At 48.6% G+C, this 24177-nt stretch overlaps 1 protein-coding gene across 2 annotated transcripts in view; it reads left to right on the plus strand.

Moving 5' to 3' along the window:
• Positions 1-24177, plus strand: part of CHST3 (carbohydrate (chondroitin 6) sulfotransferase 3) — a 50350-nt gene that overhangs the window by 19121 nt on the left and 7052 nt on the right. For both annotated transcript variants that reach the window (XM_011927679.1, XM_011927687.1), the window contains exon 2: positions 23450-23696. In XM_011927679.1, the coding sequence (XP_011783069.1) occupies positions 23557-23696 (140 nt within the window). In that variant the 5' untranslated portion in view covers positions 23450-23556. The remainder of the gene's footprint in view (positions 1-23449; positions 23697-24177) is intronic.

Consider the following 24177-nt stretch of genomic DNA (forward strand, 5'->3'; position numbering starts at 1 on the left):
AAAAACAAAAGGAAAGAAAGTAAGTGTTGTTTGAAGGTACTAAGTTTGTGGCGATGTGTTACAACAGCAGTAGGAAACAGATACAGGGCTGTCGTTAACCCTGCTTTACAGATGAAGCAGGGGGGCCAGGCAGTCACCTGGGCTCACCCAGCTAGTGGGCTACCGAGCCGCAAGAACCAGGGTGTCTGACCACTTCTTCACTGCCCGCCCCACCTCACTACACTGCCCCCTCTTGGCAGCAGACAGACATGGCTTCACTCAGCTCTGTCATCTTCTGTCTGTGTGTCCTGTGCTGCTGGTAAGGCTTGTTTGGCCAGGGGGAGGTCCCAGGAAGGGGAGGTGTGGAGACTAGTTGGAAAGATAGAGTGGGACAGGTTGTCCCCAGGTGGAAGAGTTTGGACTTGATTTTGGAGGAATGGAGCCCACAGAGCACTGTCTGGTCTCCTCTGCCGTATTTCTTGATGATGCCTCAGACCCGCAGGCCTGCTCAGTCTTTGAGATCTGACATACTGTAGCAACCCAGCTCCCATTCAGAACCTCAGGATTGGGACCAGAAGCACCATTCTACTCCTTGTCACCCACAGCCAGTGACAGCCATTTATCTGGGACGGCCAGTGAGCTCCTGTTTCCCAGGAAGCCAGCAGTGGACTGGTGCCAGCAAAATATGTTTCTTCCAAGATTCTCCTAGAACCGTGTATTTGGGGCTATGCTTTTTTTTTTTTTTTTTTTTTTTCTCCTGAGACCGAGTCTTGTTCTGCTGCCCAGGCTAGAGTGCAGTGGCTTGATCTTGGCTCACTGCAACCTCTGCCTCCTGGGTTCAAACAATTCTCCTGCCTCAGCCTCCTGGGTAGCTGGGATTATAAGCGCATGCCACAATGCCGAGCTATTTTTTGTATTTTTAGCAGAGACGGGGTTTTACCATGTTGTTCAGGCTGGTCTCGAACTCCTAAACTCAAGTGATTCACCTGCCTCGGCCTCCCAAAGTTCTGGGATTACAGGCGTGAGCCACTGTGCCTGCCCAAGGCCATGCATATTTTTTAGAGTAAAAGTATGAAGTACAAACAAATACAGAGAGTTGTCCAGATGAGGCAGGAAAATAGGGTCTAGAGGCAGGGAATGTAAGGCCAATTCGCACTTCAGCTATAACAGGAAATATCCTCTGCATAGCGCAGTGCTCCGTAAATGACTTTGTAACTTTACTTCATCCTCTTCATTTACATAGGGTGCACCCGAAATAACAAATGGAATCCTCTAGGGGGTATTTAAACTCACCAAACTTCTGTAATGGGCTGTTTGTTTGTTTGTTTGTTTGTTTGTTTTGAGACACAGTCTCACTCTATCACCCAGGCTGGAGTGCAGTGGCACAATCTCAGCTCACTGCAACCTCCGCCTTCCGGGTTCAAGCGATTCTCCTGCCTCAGCCTCTTGAGTAGCTGGGATTACAGGCATGCACCACGACGCCCAGCTAATTATTGTAGTTTTAGTAGAGACGGGGTTTCATCATGCTGTCCAGGCTGGGTCCAAACTCCTGACCTCAGCCACCCAAAGTGCTGGGATCACAGGGGTGAGCCACCACACTCGGCGGACGGCCTTTTGAGCTCCTGTGCTCAGGCCACCGCACTTTCTCAGTAAATCCCTTCGTCCCTTCCTTGCTTTGTGCTTTTTGTCCAATTCCGTGTTCAAGACACCAAGAACCTGGACACCCTCCACCTTCAACACAAAGCCGCACCACAAGTTGGTGGCAGGTCCTGAAAGATCAGTTCCTGACCAGGACTGTGATCTGCCCACTGCTGTACAGCTGCTCCCTTCTGGCTCAGTCAGCTTGCTCAGACCTAGAGCACAGTGGCTGAATTCGTGGACTGTGGAGCCAGGCTTCCTGGGTTCAGATCCCAGCTCTGCCTTTAACTAAGGGTAAGTTTTCTCATCCCCTTGCCTTTGATGGGGATGGTGACTATTATCTATGAGCATTATCCAGGGTTCTTCCAAAGATTAAGTACATTCATGTACATGAAGTACTTGGAATAATTCCTTGTTCATTGTGTTAACTTCTGTTACTATTCAGCTCCTGTAGGGCAGGGGCTGTGTCTTGTCCTTCCTGTTCCTAGTGCCTGGTTCCATGCTTGGCCCAGAGCACGTGCTCAGCAAATGAATATATTTGTTTTATGTGAGCTTTTATCACTCAAGGATTCTTTAGGTACTTTCCCAAAAGCTTTCAGTCTCACAAATTTCCATCTTAGTTCTTCAAATATTTGTTCTCCTCCTTCCTGCCTGGGAGCTGCCTCAAAATTGCCATAGAGCAGCCTAAAGCTTGCTCTGCCCCTTGCAAAGTACAGCAAGCAATTGAAAGATAACCCAGATGTCCCAAACCTCCCAGCCAGAGTGCCTGTGCTGCGCAGCTGGCATGGCTGCCCCAGCCTCCTTCACTCCGAGGCCACGCTCGGCCGACCCGCTGAGGTTGCACAGAGCTTTTTGGGCCCTGTAGCAGCACCGCTTGGGCAGCAAGCCTTTCATGGTCCCGCAGGACTCACTGCCTGCGGCCACTAGTCCCAGCTCCCCTCCTTAACAGAACCCACACCATGTGGTCCAGCTGATGGGGGATCACATATCATGCTATTCCCTCCAGGATCCTGTCCCCTGTTTTTCTCCCCCTACCAAGAGGAGTAGCAGCCTCATTTAGCCTTTCCCTCAGAAAGTCCCCACGCTTATTACTACACATGAATAGACCCCAGGAAGGTCACTTGCTCATGGTTCTGCAAAAAGCTAAACTCCAGTTGAGTTCCAGTTTGAACCCAACTAGTTCACTCCTCTGCCCTAGGGAGGCCATTTCTGCTCAATCTTACTGCCCCACCTCTAATTCCATTTTGCAAAGATCTCTTGAAACCCTGCCTGCTGTTGTGGGAGCTAGTTTTCTTTTCTTTTCTCTTTTTCCTTTTCATTACACGGTTTCATTTTGACATAATAGTAGAGTCACATGCAATTTTAAGAAATCGTACAGAGAGGTCTCATGAATCTATTACCCACTTCCCCCATGGTAACATTTTGCGAAAGTCTAGCCTAATGTCACAGCCAGAATATTGACCTCATACAGAATCCCTTGTGTTGCCCTTTTATAACTACACTCACTTCCCTCCTGCCCCCACCCCTTCCTTGACCCTTGGCAGTACTAGTCTGTTCTCTATTCTTACAGTTTTGTCATTTCAGGAATGTTCTATAAATGGAATCATGTAGTGTGTAACCTTTTGTGATTGGCTGTTTTCATTCAGCCCAGTTCCCTGGAAATTCATCCAAGTTATTGTATGTGTATGACTAAGTAGGTAAAACAAGGAACACAGACCTGTTCTCCTGGCATCCCTCCCTGGTTAGCAAGAGATTCAGCAGCCTGCTGCCACTCTGGCCTTGCTGATAGCTAGTGTGTGTGCAGGCAGCAGCTCCCGCTGTCTCTAAGAGTGCCAGGGTAGCGAAGCTGGATGCTCTAAAAGTAGTGGCTCTCCATGTTTGATGATTCTAGGATAGAATCACCTACAGAGCTTTAAGTAATCTTGATGCCAGGCCATACCCACACCAATCCAATCCGAATCTGGAGGTGGCACCCAGGCCTCAGTAATTTTTAAACTTCTCTGGATGATTCTCATGCTGTCAGAGTTGAAAACCAGTCCTCTGAAACAGCCGCAGCAGATTCACAATAGCTACACCATCCTCTACTCATGACGGATGTCACGGAGCAATTGCAGCACTCGTATTTTCAAATACAGCGCCCCAGGCAGCCCCTTCCCATCTGTCAGCCTTGGCCTGGAGTGGAAATTGACTTGCCCTCTTAGCTGAGAAATGGTTTGGCCATGGCCATGTCCAGGTGTGCCCAGGCCCGAGGCCTGATGTGTTAGGTGAGCGTCCCTGTAAATAATGCTGGAAAAGTGGGCCCTTGACCAGTAGGAGTAGCTGTAGCAGGCAGAGATCTCCTGGGCTGGTTCTATAGGATAAAGCCGAAGTGGATCAGCCAGTGTCCCTCCCCTGCAGCCCAGCATGGGGAGAGATGTACCCAAGAAATACCAACCAACAGTGCCATTGGCGTAGACGGGCTGTGGTTGACATTTGTTCAGACCAGCAGTAATGCCCAGCCTGTGTGCAATCTTCCAAATTTTCAGAGCTCACACAGCTTCCTTGATGCTCACAACAACCCTGTGGGACCAGCCTAGGCTCAGAGAAGTTAAATGCCTCACCCAACGTCAGCAGAGAGTAAGTGGGAGAGCTGGGACTCACTCCAAGTCTATCTAAGTTCAGGGCCATCTGTCCAATGCTCAGAGCAGTTAGACAATTGACCTCTGTTTCCACCGGCAGGCCAAGTGTAGATGGGCTCCTTTGTGGCCGTAGATCAGCCAGAGGATAGCAGCAGACACATGTGGACCAAGCCTCCTGCTGCCCAAGACCCCTGTGGCCCCTCTCTCCCTAACCCCTGCTTCTCCTACGGATCTAGTGTGGAGATGCTGGACAGAACACAAGAGGTTGAAGTCAGGGCGGGAGCAGAAAAAAAAAAAAAAAGAATAAGAAGCAAAGAGGCTGGAGTTCCTCTTTTCATCACAGGAATAAAACCCCTTCCTGCTATCAATGGGACCATTAAGTGGGAGTCTGAGGAAGCTCCAGAGGATTCCAATTCTGTTGCCACTGTATAGAAACAGAGGAGGTCAGCACGGTGACTCACGTCTGTAATCTCAGCACTTTGGGAGGCTGGGGTGGGTGGATCACTTGAGGTCAAGAGTTCAAGACCAGCCTGGTCAGCATGGTGAAACCGTCTGTACTAAAAATACAAAAAAAATTAGCTGGACGTGGTGGTGCCTAACTATAATCCCAGCTACTTGGGAGGCTGAGGCAGGAGAATAGCTTGAACCCGGGAAGCAGAGGTTGTGTTGAGCCAAGATTGCACCACTGCACTCCAGCCTGGGTGACAGAGTGAGACTGTCCCAAAAAAAAAAAAAAAAAAAGACAGGAAACACTCAGAAGTAGGGTTGGAAGAAAACAGGGAGCAGAAGAAATTCTCCTCTCTGTCCTGTCCCTTACTTGGTCATTCTCCAGGAGCAGAAAGTCACCTTAGAAGGTCAGGAAGGAGGATAGAGCAGCAATTGGGTATCCTAGACTTACGCATGGAGAGTTTTTCTCTACCTGGTTATCTCAGAAATCCTGTAATGGAGTCGTCTTCACAGAGGTGCAGAACAAAATGGGAAGCTGTGGCCATTGTGTAGCCATTGAAGGCTAGCCCATGGTCCCCTCACAGCTACCATGGGCTTCTCCCGAAAATGTGCACGTATGATGCACCCATTGCATGTATATGTACGTGTACACACTTCTGGTCAAAAGGTTGCTGATTGATAAAACTGACAAAAGCTCCAAACCCCACAAATGAGCACAGCATTTTGCAATAATGAGTGTGACCAAAATGGGAAAAAATAGGGCACATGAGGGATGAGGGAAGGAAAAGGACTCCAGGGCCCAGAAGATTCCTAGCCTTCCTTAGCCGCTGCCTCCTAAAGTAGGGGTAACAAGTACATGACACATATGCCAGCCCTTCCCCTGTGATATAGTTGGGATATTTGTCCCCACCCAAATCTCACATTGAATTGTAATCCCCAATGCTGGAAGTGGGGCCTGGTGGGAGGTGTTTGGGTCATGGGGGTGGATCCCATGTGGCTTGGTGCTGTCTTCCTCATAGTGAGTTCTTGCCAGATCAGGTCATTTAAAAGTGTGTGGCACCTCCCCATTCTCTCTTTCTCATTCCCGCTTTTGCCATTTGAAGTGCCTGATCCTGCTTTGCTTTCTGCCATGATTGAAAGCTCCTTGAGGCTTCACCAGAAGCCAAGCAGATGCCAGCACCATGCTTCCTGTACAGCCTGCAGAACCAGGAGCCAATTAAACTGCTTTTCTTTATAAATTACCCAGTCTCCGGTATTTCTTCATAGCAGTGCAAAAACAGCCTAATACACCCTATCTATACACACAGCAGACATCACTAATCAACTGCCACATTCTTTCCCATAGAAAATAAGCCTGACTCCAGGATTCTTCTCATCAGAGTGCTCCAGGCTGCCAATTACCAATCTGTTAGGTTTTACTTATGAGATGAAAATGATTTGCCAGCCCGGTGTGGTGGCTCACACCTGTAATCCCAGCACTTTGGGAGTTTGAGGCGGGTGGATCACTTGAGGTCAGGCCAGCCTGACCAAAATGGTGAAACCCCATCTCTACAAAAAATGTAAAAATTAGCCGGGCATGCTGGCACTCACCTGTAATTCCATCTCAGGAGGCTGAGGCAAGAGAATCTCTTGAACTCAAGAGGTAGAGGTTGCAATGAGCCGAGATTGTGTCACTGCATTCCAGCCTGGGTGACAGAGCAAGACTCTGAAAAAAAAACAGAGAGAGAGAGAAAGAGAGAAAGAAAGAAAGAGAGAGAGAGAGAAGGAAGGAAGGGAGGGAAGGAGGGAAAGAGAAAAAGAAAAAGAAAGAAAGAAAAGGAAGGAAGGAAGGAAGGAAGGAAGGAAGGAAGGAAAAGAAAGAAGGAAAGAAGAAAAGAAAGAAAAAAAAGAATAATTTGCCTTCCTCGGCTTGAGCCCAGGAGTTTGAGACCAGCCTGGATAATAGGGAAAGACCCTGACTCTCCAAAAAGTTTTTAAAAAATAGCCAGGTGTGGTGGCACATGCCTGTGATCCCAGCTACTTGGGAGGCTGAGGCAGGAGGATCACTTGAGTCCAGGAGGTAAGGCTGCAGTGAGCCATGATCATACCACTGCACTCCAGCCTAGGCAATGGAGCAAGACCCTGTCTCAAAAAAAAAAAAAAAAAAGTTGGAAATCTGGTACAGTCACTATCTTCGTCAGGATCCCTCTTGCTTGTTCTGGGTTAGGTTCATCACAAAGTTGCTTAGATGGACTTGGTCATTCAAGTAAATATTAAGTGCTAACTGTGTGTAGGATGATGGATTGGGACACAACTCCATATGCTTTTTATTTCCATTTATTTTTATAACTGCTTTCTCTTATATTGATATTTTATTTTAGTAACATGGTAACAAATTTAAACAATAGAAGAAAGTAGAAGTTAAAAGTCAGTGACAGTTCCCACCCGTTTCCCAGTTCTCTCAACCACTCTTGTCAATCTCTTGTTTCCATCTCCAAAGATACCCAGCACATGCCCCATTTGCGTGGATCCAGCCCGGTTTGCAGGCAGTTGGTAGCATGCCACGTGTATTCTTGCCCTTGCTTTTATCACTCATGTCTTGAACAGCATTTTATGTCAGCCCTCCAGAACTGCCTCCTTCTTTTTAATCATTACAGAGTATTGCACGGATAAATGTACCTAACATTGAGCTAACGAGTTACTGTTTCTTGTTTTTGTTTTTGTTTTGCCTATTAACATGCGTTAATGTCATGGTTAGCCTTTTGTAATTATAATCGATTTATTGTTTTATGGGTCCTTGTTGTATCTATGCAAGTATATCAGCAAGATTAGCTCCTAGAAGTGGAATTCCTGGGTCGAAGAGTGTTACAGCAGTCCTTTGGGGCTGCCATAACAAAGTACCATACACTGAGAAACTTACAAATAGCAGAAATTTAGTGCTGATGGTTCTAGAGTCTGGGAAGTCCAAAATCAAGGAACCAGCAGATTTGGTTTGGGGAGGGCTGCTCTCTGCTTCCAAGGTGGCACCAACCTGTGGCAACCTTACCTGGTGGAAGGAGCAGACAAGCTCTCTCGGGGCTCATGGTTTTTTTTGGTTTTTTTTTTGTTTTTTTGACACAGAGTTTTGCTCTTCTTGCCCAGGCTGGAGTGCAATGGTGTGATCTTGGCTCACCGCAACCTCCACCTCCCAGGTTCAAGCAATTCTCCTGCCTCAGCCTCCTGAGTAGCTGGGATTATAGGCATACACCACCCCGCCCAGCTAATTTTGTATTTTAATAGAGACGGGATTTCTCTATATTGGTCAGGCTGGTCTCAAACTCCTGGTCTCAGGTGATCCACCTGCCTCGGCCTCCCAAAGTTCTGGGATTACAGGCATGAGCCACCATGCCCAGCCTCTAATTTAAAAGAACGCTAATCCCATTCATGAGGGCTCCACAGTGGTGACCTAGTCACCTCCCAAAGGCCCTACCTCTTAATGCCAGCTCAATGGGATTCAATTACAACACAAAAATTTTAGAGGGGCAGAAACATTCAGCCCATAGCGAAGAGTATGCATATTTAAAACTGTGACGGTTTGGCCCAATCGTCCTTCAGAAAGGACACTGCCATGAACATTATGTATTAGGATGGGACGGGCTATGCTGTAGGAACAATTAGTCCCCCAAATCTTAGTATTTAACACAGCAAAGGCTTGTTTTTTCTCTTGCATCATATCTGATGCAGATGGGATGGCTCTCTAAGCAGCATCCCAGGGATCCAGGCTGCTTCCATCGTGAACTAAGCCAGTTGGAACCTGTGGCCTCCACTGTTGCCACAGCCAGGGTAGAGAGGCCTGGATGAGTGTGTGGGATAATTTTAAGTGAATTGGCTTACGTCACTTTCATCCACATCCTACCTGTCAGAACCAGTCGTATGGCCTCAGCCTGACGGCGAGAGACTCTGGGCAATGTGGAGGAGCCTATGGCCACTCAATGAGTCTCACGTCTCTGCCAGTCGGTTCCCCCGAAATTCACCTGCACAGTATATTCCAGGGCATTTTGTTCTTCGCTAATTAAGTATATGAAAAATGGCGTCGCGTAGACTGTCGTTCTGCTCTGCACATCTGTGCTTTCTTTGGGCAGTTGCCCTCCGCCTTTTTCTGCTGAAATACTCATAGGGGATTATGTTCACACTCCAAACACACTCCAGTGGCCTTCTCCAAATTTTCTCAAAACCCAAAAACCTTTTGTGGGGAAGCCCTAAGACATTCTATATTTTGGCTGTTATAGGCATACCTCAGAGATATTGCAGGTTCGGTTCCAGACCACTGCAACAAAATTAATATCACAATAAAGCAAGTCACACAAAATTTTTTGTTTCCCAGTGCATATAAAAGTTATGTTTACACAAACGGGTGCAGTGGCTCACACCTGTAATACCAGCACTTTGGGAGGCCAAGTTAGGAGGATCACCTGAGGTCAAGAGTTCAAGAACAGCCTGGCCAACATGGTGAAACCCTGTCACTACTAAAAATACAAAAAATTAGCCAGGCGTGGTGGCGGGCACCTGTAATCCCAGCTACTCGGGAGGCTGAGGCAGGAGAATCGCTTGAACCCGGGAGGCAGAGGTTGCAGTGAGCTGAGATTCATGCCATTGTACTCCAGCCTGGGCAACAAGAGCAAAAAAAAAAAAAAAAAAAGGTTACGTTTATACTATACTGTAGTCTATTCAGTGTACAGCAGCATGTCTTTAAAAAGTACATATCTTAACTTAAAAATACTTCAGTTGCTAAAAAAATGCTGACAATCATCTGAGACTTTAGCGAGTTGTAGTCTTTTTGCTAGGGAGAGTCTTGCCTCAATGTTGATGGCTGCTGACTAACTGCTGAAAATTAGGGTGGCTGTGGCAATTTCTTTCTTTCTTTTTTTTTTTTTTTGTTTGTTTGTTTTTTGTGTTTTGAGACAGGGTCTTGCTCTGTTGCCCAGGCTGGAGTGTAATGCCATGATCACAGCTTGCAACAGCCCTGATCACCTTGGCAATGCCCCCACCTCAGCCTCCCGAGTAGTTGGAACCATAAGTGCGTGCCACCACACCCAGCCTATGTTTTTATCATTTGTGGAGAATGGTCTCACTATGTTTCCCAGGCTGTTCTCGAACTCCTGGGCTCAAGGAGTTCCTGGGCCCGCCTGGGCCTCCCAAAGTGCTGGCATTACAGGCGTGAACCACTGCACCCAGCCGCAATTTCTTAAAATAACACAATAAAGTTTGCGGCATCAATTGACCTTTCTTTTCATGACAGATTTCTCTGTAGCAGGCAATGCTGTTTGATTCACAGTAGCACTTCTTTCAAAATTAGAGTCAATTCTTTCTAACTCCACTGCTGCTTTATCAACTAAGTTTATGAAATATTCCTTTTTTTTTTTTTTTCTTTGAGACGGAGTTTCGCTCTTGTTGCCCAGGCTGGAGTGCAGTGGCACAATCTCGGCTCACTGCAACCTCCATCTCCCAGATTCAAGCAATTCTCCTGCCTCAGCCTCCCGAGTAGGTGTGGTTACAGGCATCCACCACCACGCTTGGCTAATTTTTTGTGTTTTTAGTAGAGGCGGGGTTTCACCATGTTGGCCAGGCTGGTCTTGAACTCCTGATCTCAGGTGATCCACCTGCCTTGGCCTTCCTAAGTGCGGGGATTACAGGTGTGAGCCACCATGCCCAGACAGTTTATGGAATATTCTAAGTCAAGCTTGTCCAAGCCGTGGGCCACGTGCCACTCAGGATGGCTTTGAATGTGGCCCAACACAAATTTGTAAATTTTCTTAAAACATGATGAGATTTTCTTTGTGATTTTCATTTGTTTGTTTGTTTTCTCATCACGTATCATTAGTTGTTAGTGTATTTTATGTGTAGAACAAGACAATCCTTCTTCCAGTGTGACCCAGAAAAGCTAAAAGACTGGATACCCCGCTCCACATCCTTTGTTGTCATTTCAACAATATTCATAGCGTCTTCACCAGGAGTAGCTTCCATCTCAAAAACCACTTTCTTGACTCATACATAAGAAGCAACTCATTCATTCAAGTTTATCATGAAATTGCAGCAATTCGCTCATATCTGTAGGCTTCACATCTAATTCCAGTTTTCTCTTATTACTTCCACCACATCTGCAGTTCATTTTTCCACGGAAGTCTTAAACCCCTCAAAATCATCCACATGGATCCACTTCTTCCATCCACTTCTTAGCATCCACTTCTTCCAAATTAGCATCCATTTCTTCCAAATTCCTATCCATGTTGATATTTTCACCTCCTCTCTTGAGTCACAAATGTTCTTACTGGCATCTAGAATGGAAGGTTTTCAATTTACTTTGCCCAGATCCAACAGAGGAATACTACCTATGGCAGCTGTAGCCTTACAAAATGTATTTCTTAAATAATGTAACTTGAAGGTCAGATATGGTGGTTCACGTCTGTAATCTCAGCACTTTGGGTGGCCAAGGCAGGAGGATTGTTTGAGGCCAGGAGTTCAAGACCAGCCTGGGCAACATAGTGAGACATCCCTACAAATTAAAATTTAAAAATTAGGAGGCTGGGCGCAGTGGCTCACGTCTGTAATCCCAACACTTTGGGAGGCTGAGGTGGGCGGGTCACCTGAGGTCAGGAGTTCAAGACCAGCCTAGCCAACATGACGAAATCCATCTCTACTAAAAATACAAAAATTAGCCAGGCGTGGTGGCAGGCACCTGTAATCCCAGCTACTTGGGAGGCTGAGGCAGGAGAATCGCTTGAACTCGGGAGGCAGAGGTTGCAGTGAGCCGAGATTACGCCACTATACTCCAGCCTGAGTGACAAAGTGAGACTCCATCTCAAAAACAACAACAAAAATTAGCCAGGTGAAATACCATGCACCTGTAGTCCCAGCTACTTGTGAGGCTGAGACAGGAGGATCGCTTGAGCCCAGGAGTTTGAGGCTACAATAAACCATAATCATGCTACTGCATTCCAGCCTGGGTGACAGAGTAAGAAGAACTTGTCTCTAAAAAAAAAAAAAAAAATTTATTAAAAAACGAACTTGAAAGTCAAAATTACTCCTTGATCCATGGGCTGCAGAACTGATGTTAACAGGCATGAAAACATTACTCTCCTCTTACCTGTCCATCAGAGCTCTTGGGTGACCAGTTGCATTGTCAATGAGCAGTAATGTTTTAAGCAGAAGGTGTCAATGGTGGGCTTAAAATATTTAATAAATCTTACTGTAAATAGATATGCTGTCATCCAGGCTTGTTCCATTTACAGAGCACAGGCAGAGTACATCTTGCTTAATTGTTAAGGTCCCTAGGAGTTTTGGAAGGGTCAATGAGCACTGCCTTCTGCTTAAAGTCGCCGGCTAAGAAAGTCGCCAGCTACCTTAGCCCCTAATAAGAGAATCAGTCTGTCCTTTGAAGCTTTGAAGCCGAGCATTGACTTCTCCTCTCTAGCTATGGAAGTCCTAGATGGTATCTTCTTCCAATAGAAGGCTTTTTGGCCTACATTGGAAACCTATTGATTATTGTAGCCACCTTCGTCAGTGATCTTAGCTAGATCCTTGGGATAACTTGCTTCCAATTCTCCATCAGCACTTCCTGCTTTACCTTGCACTTCTATGTTATGGAGATGTCTTCTTTCCTTAAACCTCACGAACCAACCAAAGCTAGCAGCTTTGAACTTTTCTGCAGCTTCCTTGTCTCTCTCAGCTTTCCTAGAATTGAAGAGAGTTAGGACTATACTCTGGTTTAGGCTTTGGCTTAAGCGAATGCTGTGGTTGGTTTGATCTTCTATCCAGACCACTCAAACTTTCTCCATATCAGCAGCAAGTCCATTTCACTTTATTATAATTTGTGTGTTCACTAGAGTAGCCCTTTTCATTTTCTTCAACAACTTTTCCAGCCGGGTGCGGTGACTCACGCCTGTAAATCTCAGCACTTTGGGAGGCTGAGGTGGGCATATCACTTAAGGTCAGGAGTTCGAGACCAGCCTCGCCAACATGATGAAACCTCGTCTCTACTAAAAATACAAAAATTAGCCTGGCATGGTGGCGGGCACCTGTAATCCCAGTTACTCGGGAGGCTGAGGCACGAGAATCACCTGAACCCAGGAAGTGGAGGTTGCAGTGAGCCGAGATCGCGCCACTGCGCTCCAGCCTGGGCAGAGCGAGAGTCTGTCTCAAAAAAAAAAAGAAGAATTTGTCTTTCGCACTCACAACTTGGCTAACTGTTTGGTGCAAGAGGCCTCACTTTTAGCCTTTCTGGCTTTCAGCATTCCTTCCTCACTAACTCCATCATTTCTAGCTTTTGATTTTAAGCAACAAAAGCGTGACTCTTTCTTTCACTTGAACACTTAGAGGCCATGGCAGGGTTATTAATTGACCTAATTTCAATATTGTTGCATTTCAGGGAACAAGGAGAGTCCTGGAGACAGGGAAAGAGAGCAGGGAATGGCTGGTTGGTGGAGCAGTCAGAACACACACATTTATCGATTAAATCCGTCATCTTCTATGGTTGTGGTTTGTGGCACCCCAAAACAATTACAATAGTAACATCAACAATCACTGATCACAAATCACCATAACAGGTATAATAATAATGAAAAAGTCTGCAATATTGTGAGAATTACCAAAATGTGACACAGAGACACACAGAAAGCTGATGCTTTTGGAGAAATGGCGCTGATAGACTTGCTGAAGACGGGGCTGCCACAACCTTTGATTTGTAGAAAACACAGTATCTCTGAAGCGTACTAAAGCAAAGCACAATAAAATCTGGCCTGTTCATATTCACAAAAGCATATAAAGGCATATGAGTAATAATATAAAATTAGCTGGGTCCAGATCATTGCCAGCCGTGGTGTGGAATGGATTGGCAGCAGTTCTGTGCCATTTCCCAGGCTCGCTGTGCTTCCATCTCCTCCCTCATTCATGAAAGACAAGCCAAGCAAGGGACAAAGGTATACAATAGTTGCTGTAAATGTCCCTATTTCACCTATGAGAAAACTATACTCAAAGAGGTTTAAGTTCCTTGCCTAAGGTCACAGGGCCTCCAAGGCAATAAGTAAAAGCAAGGAAACTGAAAGCACCCATTGCTACAGAGAGATTCATTGCTAACTTGTCAGATGTTGTGCCAAGACTCTCTCTTTCTCTCCCCCGACTACCCGTCCCCCACCCCGTATGTGTCTGTGTGTGTGTGTGCATATGCATGTATATACCCACTTTTTTTTTTAACAAAATAGACTGCAACTGGAGATACTGATGGGTCCTATTTTTTGGTGCAGCATCATAACATAAGCATCTTTCTGGGCAATAAATTAACTTTATGCCGGCCTTCTTTTTTCAGTGGAGCATTAATTAAGCATCTTGTATGTGCCCAATATTCTGCTGGGTCTGGAGGGGAGGAGGCCAGCCTACAGGAAACAACAGCTAACTCTTTAAGGCAGTGCGTAAGTCCATTCATTTGCTTCACAAACGTTCATTGAGCCCTGCCATGTGCCAGGCACTGTGGGTATCGTGGAGAACAAGACTGCTTTACGAGGCAAGAGCTGGGCTCCTCCTAACTTCCTCTGTCCCCCTAACCTCCCCTCACCCACAGGCATTGCTAGGGGTATTTTCCTGGGTTTGTTTGTTTGTTTGTTTTGTTTTGTTTTGTTTTTTGAGACAGGGTCTCGCTATGTTGCTCAGGATGGTCTCAAACTCCGGGACTCGAGCAATCTCCAGCCTCAGCCTCACTGTGCCTGGCTGTTGTTTATTTATTTATTGTGGTCAAATGTACATAGCATAAAATTGACCATTTTAACCATTTTCAAGTGTACAGTTCAGTGGCACTAAGTACATTCACACTGTTGGGCAACCCTTCCCACTCTTCCACTGCAGAACCCCTTTCATCTTGCAGAACCCAAACTGTCCCCATTAAACATTAACCCCCCAGCCCTTCATCCCAGCCCCTGGCAGACACCCTTCTGTCTGTCTCTATGGTTTTGGTGCTCTGGGTACCTCATAGAAAAGTGAGATTTATAGTATTTGTCCTTTGGTGACCAGCTTCTCTCACCAAGCATGATGTCCTCTGGGGACATCGTGTGGAGCAGGTGCTAGCATCATTTTGACTTCTCGAACATCTCATGGGTGTCACCTCCCCCTCTACCTCTCTGTCACTGCCTTGCTCAGCCGCCTCCTCTCTCCTGGACCCTTGCAGAAGGCACTGACTGGGCTCCTGGCCTCCCGTCCTGCCCTCTTCTAATGTATTTTTCATACCACTTCCAAAGTGATAATACATTCCTCTTTTGAAATTTTAGATTTGGTTATTAAAGTGATACAGGTGTATGGTTACCAAAAATTCCAACAGTATAAAAGAGAATACCTGCCTGGGCAATGTAGAGAGACCCTGTCTCCATAAATGTTTTTTGTTTTGAGATGGAGTCTCGCAGTGGCTTAATTTTGTCTCACTGCAACCTCTGCCTCCTGGGTCCCGGTTCAAGCAATTCTCCTGCCTTAGCCTCCCAAGTAGCTGGGATTACAGGCATGCGCCACCATGCCCAGCTAATTTTTGTATTTTAGTAGAGACGGGGTTTCACCATGTTGGCCATACTGGTCTCGAACTCCTGACCTTGTGATCCTCCCACCTCAGCCTCCCAAAGTGCTGGGATTACAAGCGTGAGCCACCGTGCCTGGACTCCATAAATGATTTAAGAAAAAATATAGCCAGGCGTGGTGGCACACGCCTGTGCTCCCAGCTACTTGGGAGGCTGAGATGGGAGGACTGCCTGAGTCTGGGATGTCGAGGCTGCAGTGAGCCAAGATCATGCCACTGGACCCCAGCTTGGGTGACAGAGTGAGACCCCATCCCCCCAAAATATAAATCAAAGGGTGTAAGGTGAAAAGAATCGTAACATTATGTTTTTGTAGCTCTGCATCTGTGATGGTGCCCCCTGCATGGCTTGCTTTCACTGTGCCAGTGCCCCACAGTTACCCAGCCTGCCGGCTTTGAGAAGATGCTCGCCACGCTTCTCCCATGCTGGGCTTGGGCACGTCCTTGGCCATGAATCTTGGCCCATGTCCAGGTCGGTTCTGAATGAGCCAGCAGACTCCTCCCAGGGCTGCCCGGCTACATGGTTAAGGGCATCATGGACACCAGCTTCAGCCACAGCTGCTTACCAGGCAGGTACAGTGAAGCCGGGAGGTGTGGGTCAGTTCCTACCTCTCCAACCTGAGGTCCTGCACTTCCTGCAGCTGTTGGAAGGGACTGTGTCCAACGGGAGCAAGGAAGTGTGCTCCCCCACAGCCCCATGCAGGCATAAAGGGCCGAGGGGCAGCCAGGCCTGTCCTGGCCGGGGCTGGCTCAGAGTCTGTGGCAGCCCCACCCCTGCCAGGCTGGTCCTCAGCCCCAAGATCCACCTATGGCACTCGCCCCTTTACAGCTACGTGGACATCCACTGATACTCAGGTGACACGCCTTTGCCCGCTTCTACTCAGTCTTGGCAGTGGTTGGACAAAAGGTAATCAAAGATCGGTTCTTTCTTGGGAAAGGAAGAGGAAGCTGGAGCACCGGGGGGCTCGCATGCTCTCAGGAGTGACATAGCCCCATAGCCCTGGGGCTCTACTGGGTGCCGGTGGGTGGAGGTAAGGGGAGAGCTGGAGCCAGGCTTTCATTCACTTCCCGTTCTTTCATTCCTGCTCTTCTTTTGCTCACTGGCTCATTCAGCAGTCTCTGGGCTGGGCATTTACTCTCCTGTCAGACACCACGCTCCTGATTGGGTGGCCTTGGCCTTCCCAAGCTGTGTCTGGATGTCCCCAAGTGAAATGGAATCTGGGCTGGACAGGCCACCGGATGGACAAGCTCTTCTCATCTAAAACCGAGGCAGTTGACATTTTGGGCTAGATGGTAAGAACAAAATTAAAAAATAAAAAGCAGGCAGGCTGGCATAGGAGCCCCATCTCCCTGCCCTACTGTGCCAGTGGCCTGGGGGCTTCCCCGCCGCCTCTTTCTCCACTCTGCAGATTCTGAGAAAACTCACGAAAGAGCCCACTCCAAGGTGTTTGGCAACAAGGTGGGTGGGGGCAGCCTCCCAGCACCCAGCACACGTGGCGCTTTCCCGCAGTGGGTTTCAGCGCTCCCACTCTGCCTCGGAGCTCCTCTGTCACCAGCTCTTGCCCTCCCTTGGCTCCTCTTTCCCATGCAGCTTCTCCTCCAGCTCGTGGGAAAGGCCAAGAGGCTGAGCCAGCAACAGCGGAGCACCACCCCCTGCCCAACCTCCCCCTACCCCACCCCACCCCACCCCACTGTGCTCTTGGCCCCAGGCAGGCGAGGGGAGTGGAGTTTTGCTGCCTGATGCAATGTCTGGCAGGGCGGTCCCTTATCACAGCTGACTTGCTGGGACCCCCACCTTCCCTGGGGGAGGCTAGAACAGGGCCACAGTCCATTTTGGGCCTCAGTGGAAAGGCCTGGTTGGAGACCATCCAAGTAGAAAACTCGTTCCCTGGGAGGCACCTTGCCAAGTCACGAGGGAGGCCTGAGAGAAAGACCCCTGGGGGAGGGAAGGGAGGGAAGCTGAAGCCTCACTTGCTGGGGCTTGCCCGGCCTCAGCTCACAGCCCCCTTTTTCCACAGCGTTCCCTTGCTCACATTTGTCTGCAGACGGCTTAGGCTGTTTTCTGCCCTCCTCCTTGTTAGCCCACAGCTGTAAAAGGCTAGATGGAAACACGAATTCAAGAGACTAAAGTTATGTGCAGTCCCAAGTGTGAAGTTTTGCCCACAGTCGGTGCCCATGGTTCACACTATGCTCCCAGCACGGGTTCGCAGCACACACCCTTGGCATGTACCTGTGGCCTACGCACTCCTGCTCACAGCCTGTGCACGCGTGGGCCACTCATCTATGGAGCAACTGCCTTTTTTTCTTCCTCTTCACATCTTCTGTCAACTTAGAACGATGAAGCATCTTGCACTGGGCTCAATGCTTTGGGAAGGACATTGATTGGTTCATTCATTCATTCAGCAAGTATTTATGAAGCACCCACTCTGTGCCAGGTACAGTTCTGGGCACTGGAGATGCAAGGGTAGAGCAGACAGATGAAGCTCTCCTCTCCCGGAGCCAATGTTCTGGGGGATGAGAGGCCATCAGCGAGCACATTTCCATCTATGAAGGGAGTAAAGCAGGGTGCCGAGAGGGAAAGTGATGGGGGTGGCCCACATTAGGTCAGGGGTCAGGGAAGCACTCTAGAGCGGGGGGCATTTGAGCTGAGTCCTGATTGCTTAGAAGGAGCGAGCCAGAGCAGATCTGGCCCTGGCAGAGGGACCAGCTGATGCAGAAGCCCCCAGGTGGGGAGCAGCAGGAAGGGCTGGGGTAGGGGTGTTGGGAGAAGAGGTGGGAAGGGTGAGCAGGGTCTGGATCTCGAAGGCCTTTACAGGGCTTTTTTGTTTTTTTACCAAGTAGTGCATGGAGTGTTTGAAGCAGGAGCTGCCTTGTCGTCTGTGCCTCTGAGAAGTTTCCATGTGGCTGAGAAGCTGGGTGGCAGCACAGTTGTAATTAGGTGCTCAGGTGCTCCCCTATCTGGGTGGCAAGCGTGCCCACATGTAATCCCATAGAGGAGGCCAGGCCTGAGGAAGCCAGGGAAGCAGGAGGGGGCGTGGGGAGGCCAGCAGAAATGTGGGCCTCCGCGGGGAGGGAATAGGCGATGCAGCATGGAGGATGAGAAGCCCACACCAGCCACACTAGGGCCCCAGGAGATTGTGGATGCCATCGAGAGCATTATTCGGTGGAGGGGTGGGGACAAAAGCCAGATGAGACAGCTGGGAGGTGGCAGGCAGGTGAGGATGTGAGACAGAGGAAAACAGTGATTTGAGAACTGTGTCATAAGTGGGACAGGAGTCCACATCCCAGCCAGCACCTGGAAGGTTGGGCTGGTTCTGCCCAGGGCCTGGCACGTAGTGTGCACTCACCAGATGGTCGCTGCCCTGAAAGAACTCAACACTGTGCCTCTTTTCCCGCCTCTGGTGTTTGCTGTCAATGTGCAGAGTGCTGGACAAAACTGGGCCAAGGGAGCTGTCCCACTGTCTGCTGCCCTCAAGCAGAGCTGACCTGGCACATGCCTCTGGCATGCTTCACTGTGAGCCCTGGCCCCCCCAGTGGGCCCAAGCAGGGGGTGCCACCTGTTCCTTGGGCTGTTATGTATTTGCTGGGGCATTGAGGGGATGAAAGATTTTTTGTTTTTTGTTTTTGAGACAGAGTTTTACTCTGAGTGCCCAGGCTCCAGTACAATGGCATGATCTTGGCTCACTGCAACCTCTACCTCTCAGGTTCAAGCAATTCTCCTGCCTCAGCCTCCCAAACAGCTGGGATTACAGGCGACCGCCACTACACTTGGCTAATTTTTGTATTTTTAGTAGAGACAGGGTTTCACCATGTTGGCCAGGCTGGTCTCAAACTCCAGACCTCAGGTCCACCTGCCTCAGCCTCCCAAAGTGCTGGGATTATAGGCATGAATCACTGTGTCTGGCTGGATGAAAGGTATTGAGTACTAGGGGCTAGGAGGGACCAAGAGAAAGAGGAAGAGATTTTTTGGTTCTTCCCATGAACTAAGCAAGGGAGGCAAGGCTAGCCCTTGCACCATGAAAGTGGGAAAGAAGTGATACAAAGGTTCATCTGATGTCACAGGTGTCACAGGTCTGCTTCTTGTAAAGGGCCTCCTGCACGGGGGGCCTCCTGCATGGTGGGTTCTGCATGGGGCTTTGCTGAGTAACCCCCATCCGGGCCCTATCCCCTTCCCTCATGGCCCTGTGACCTCCTGGCACCATGACCCTCTCCCTGCTCCTGGCTCTAGGAAGCTCCAAACCTCTCTCACCTGCCTGCCCACCTGCCTGCTAGGTTTCCAAAGCTAAACAGAGGGGCAGCTGTCTGGGCAGGGCAAGGGAGCCAGTAGCCTGCCTGGGTTCCTGTCCGAGTGTCCAACTTTGCTTCTTCCTTTTAGGGCAGCGTCAAGAAGGATCTTAGGAACGCTGTGTTGCTCTGGGGATGAGGAGGCTGGAACAGCAACTTAAAAATAGAAATAGTACGTGGAAGGGAGGGAAGGAGAAGGTTCAGAGGCTTGTCATTTAGGCACCCCAACTTCTATACCTTACCAAGGTGCCAGGCCCAGAAGGGAGGGGTAGCTAGGGCAGCTCCCTCACCCACACCTGCCTTCTCACCCCTCTCCTATTTCATGAGCATTTACCATGCATCAGATACATTCCTCACAGCACCTTTATCAGCAGGGATGCCCTTTTCATGCTACAAACAGGCTCAGAGAGGTTGTCACTTACACAAGGTTGCACAGCATCGTAGAGGCACAGAAAGGACTAGAGCCCAGGACTTCTAACCCCAGCTCCTTCTGCTTCCCTCCCATCATCAGCCCCAGACAACCTGAGAGTGGAGAGGACAGAAAGTCGGGATATCAACACCTCGTACTCTGAAAACTCAGTGGTGGTTCTCACCCTCTCAGTGGGGCAGGTGGCCTCACACCCCACCACGGGCTAAACAGGGTGCATGGGGGATGTAGCCCCACTGGCCATTCTACACATTCATGCCAACAGCTGCCAGGCACCAGCCTCACCATTGTTTTTTGCACAGCTGGTCTGTGCCGAGTGCCATTCTAGATGCGACCCCCAACTTCGGGGAGCTTGCATTCTGGGAAGGGAGATGGTCAGCCGGAAAGCCCCACCACAGGAGCTAGGTTGGAGGTCCCCAAGGTACACCAAGAAGCTCAGATGACCTGGACCTGGGAGGGGTGGCCAGAGGCTTCTGCTGGAGGAACCTTAAGTAAGTTAGTGAACTTGTCTCAACCTCAGTTTCCTCACCTGGAAAATGGGCTAGTTGCTGCCTCATAGGGCTTTGCTGAGGATTGGATGAGTGCAAGTGCTTAGCATGGCACCTGGCACAGAGAAACATGCCTCAGTAAACTTCAGCTGCCCGTATCATTGGTTGACCCTCCCAACCAGAGTGCAAGCCCCAGGAGGGCACAGATCATGCCTGCTTGTTCACCGCCGTATTTTCAGTGCCTAGGCCAGAAGCCAGCACACAGTAAATGCTCAGAAAATACTAACTTAATAAGTTCATGAGAAAAGGCCCAGGAAAATTAGGAAACGGCAGGACTATTCCAGTTGGGAATAGATTCTCCTAGGCCAGGTGAAGTGGCTCACACCTGTAATCCCAGCACTTTGGGAGGCCAAGGCAAGCGGATCACCTGAGATAAGGAGTTCGAGACCAACTTGGCCAACATGGTGAAACCCTATCTCTACCAAAAAATACAAAATTTAGCCGGGCATGATGGCACACACCTGTAATTCCAGCTACTTAGGAGGCTGAGGCATGAGAATCACTTGAACCCAGAAGGCAGAGGTTGCAGTGAGCTGAGATTGCACCACTGCGCTCCAGCCTGGGTTGCAGAGCGAGACTCCGTCTCAAAAAAAAAAAAAAAAAAAAAAATAGGAATAGACTCCTTTCTGCACCTGTATTTGCTCTAGCCGTAAAAAACTTTTTAGCCAAGTGCAGTGGCACACCTGCAGTCCCAGCTACTCCGGAGGCTGAGGAGGGAGGATTGCTTGAGCCTAGGAGTTTGAGGCCAGCCTGGGCAATATAGCAAGACCCTGTTAGATATTATCTATTTAGATAATAATAATGACCTGTAATCCCAGTACTTTGGGACGCCTAGGCGGATGGATCATCTGAGGTCAGGAATTCAAGACCAGCCTGGGCAACATTGTGAAACTCTGTCTCTACTAAAAATACAAAAATTAACTGGGCGCAGTGATGCATGCCTGTAATCCCAGCTTCTCAGGAGGCTGGGGCAGGGGAATTGCCTGAGGCGGAGGTTGCAGTGAGCTGAGATTGCGCCATTGCACTCCAGCCTGGGCGACAGAGCGAGACTCCATCTCAAAGTAATAATAATGATAATGACACATACTATTTTAGTCGAGAGTCATTTTTTCCTTTATCCATCTGTTGTTCACCAACTGTATATCTCTTGCCTGGCCCAGAATTGAGAGATAATGAGGGGCCCAGACAAACTCCCTGTCCTGCCTGAAGGGATGTTCAGTATTGAACAATTGTTGCTTTATGGCTTCATGACAAAGTCCCAGGTGCTCATGATAATCTTTGTACAGTGGTGGGGCTGTAGGGAGCCCTAACATAGCCTGGGGAAGGCTGCCTAGAAAGTGGAGACCTGAAGGCTGAGGCCATGTTAAGGATTTAGGTAGAATTTGTGCACTATGATATTTTTTCTTTCGTTAATTTTTTATAACTTACACATACACATGGTAAAATGTGTAACAAGGCACAGTGTTACATAGCAAACATAAGCCTCACTCCACCTTCTCTCTCCACCTACCTGTCCACCTTCCAGATGCAGCCATTGTTACCAGGTCTTGCATTTTCCTGGAGCCAGAGTCCATTTGGATCCCGCATCTATATTTTTTTTCCCCGGCATTTGTTTCCGAATGGGATCTTGCTACTTCGGAGGTTCTCCACCTGGGATGATTTGGCACCCCCCACCTTCCCACCCCAGGAGACACTTAGCAATGTCTGGAGATACTTGATGGTTACAGATGAACAGTGGGGGCCAGGCATGGTGACTCGTGCCTATAATCCTAGCACTTTGGGAGGCCAAGGCAGGTGGATTGCTTGAACTCAGGAATTCAAGACTAGGCTGGGCAACATGCAAGACCTCATCTCTACAGAAAATTTTAAAAATTAGCTGGGTGTGGTGGTGTGCACTTGTGGTGACTAAGGAGGCTGAGGTGGGAGGATCAATTGAGCCTAGGAGGTTGAGGCTGTAGTAAACTATGATCATGCCACTGCACTCCAGCCTGGGCAATACAGTGAGACCCTGTCTCAAAAACAAACAAACAATTATTGCCAATTAGTGAGTAGAGGCCAAGAATGCCGTCAAACATTCTTTTTTTTTTTTTTTTTTTGAGACAGAGTCTCACTGTCACCCAAGCTGGAGTGCAGTGGCCGGATCTCAGCTCACTGCAACCTCCGCCTCCCAGGTTCACGCCATTCTCCTGCCTCAGCCTCCCGAGTAGCTGGGACTATAGGCGCCCACCACGTCACCTGGCTAGTTTTTTGTATTTTTTAGTAGAGACGGGGTTTCACCGTGTTAGCCAGGATGGTCTCGATCTCCTGACCTCGTGATCCGCCCGTCTCAGCCTCCCAAAGTGCTGGGATTACAGGCTTGAGCCACCGCACCCGGCGCTGTCAAACATTCTATAATTCCCAGGACAATCCCCACTTATCTCGTGGAAAATGTCAACAGTGCTGAGGTTGGGAAGCCCTGTCCTGCATTAGCACAGGGTCTGCACCTTGTGTGTGTGTGTATGTGTGTGTGTGTGTGTGTGTGTGTGTGTATGTGTGTTCTCATGTATTTTCTGGATCATTCACATTTATAGATCCACCTCATTATTCTTTGTGGCCACATAAAAATCCATTACCTGGATGCTCCACCATTTTCATTTAGGTATTTGCACTCTTTTTGCCATTATAAACATTTATGCTACAAGGGTTATTCTTTTCACATGCCTTTGATGTGTGAGGTCAAGGGAGAAACCGATGGAGGTGGGATGGATGAACCCAATGGTTCATTAGCATTTTAAACAAACTATTAAAGAGACCTTCAGTCTCTCTGGGGCTCAGTCTGTTTGGAGAGTGGGTCTGGGGTCCTGGCTGCTAACCAGGGCCGAGATCCTCAAAAGTCTGGTGGAGAAACGTCCTCTGCATTCCTCGTGTACAGACAACGGTGTTCTGATCACCTGTCTCTCCGCAGGATGAGGGTGTCCCCCACCTGAAGACAACAAGCTGGGTCCTGAGTAATGCCCCTGAGCTGAGTGTCCAAGGCCAGCCCGAGGAGCCCCCAGGGCCCCACATTTCCCCATGGAGAAAGGACTCACTTTGCCCCAGGACTGCTGGGACTTTCTGCACAGCCTGAAGATGAGAAGCAAATACGCTCTTTTCTTGGTTTTTGTGGTGATAGTTTTTGTCTTCATCGAAAAGGAAAATAAAATCATATCAAGGTGAGGGTTACAAGCCCAAGTCTTCATCTTCCTTTCAAGGTGGGGTGGGTGGGGACAGGGAGGTAACTGCAGGGCTCTCTGTGGACCTGCAAATGCATTCCTTCAACAAGCCATCCCCAGGCCCCTCCTGTGTCCCAGGCAGTGGCTTCTGCACACGTCCTCATAACTGCACAGGGGCAAGACTTGGGCTCTGGACTCAAACAGCCTGGGTTGGAGTCCCCTGTGTTGGCCCTCTACAACTGTGAAAGGTTAGGCAAGATACTTCACATTTCTGAGTCTTCAGTTCCTCTTCTGTAAAATGTGGCTAATGATGGGACCAGCGTTGTTGTAAAGAGTAAATGAGAAAATGTAAAAGCATTTAGCCCAGTGCCTGGCACATAGTTGGTGTCCAGTATTTGCTGGCTGCGACTATTACTATTAATTTACTTCCTGGCCTTGCATTAGCTGCACATCCCCTATAGAAGTCTTGATGTCATTGAAC

The sequence above is a fragment of the Colobus angolensis genome, unplaced genomic scaffold (assembly GCF_000951035.1).
Source record: "Colobus angolensis palliatus isolate OR3802 unplaced genomic scaffold, Cang.pa_1.0 Scaffold12, whole genome shotgun sequence".
Taxonomy (NCBI): domain Eukaryota; kingdom Metazoa; phylum Chordata; class Mammalia; order Primates; family Cercopithecidae; genus Colobus; species Colobus angolensis.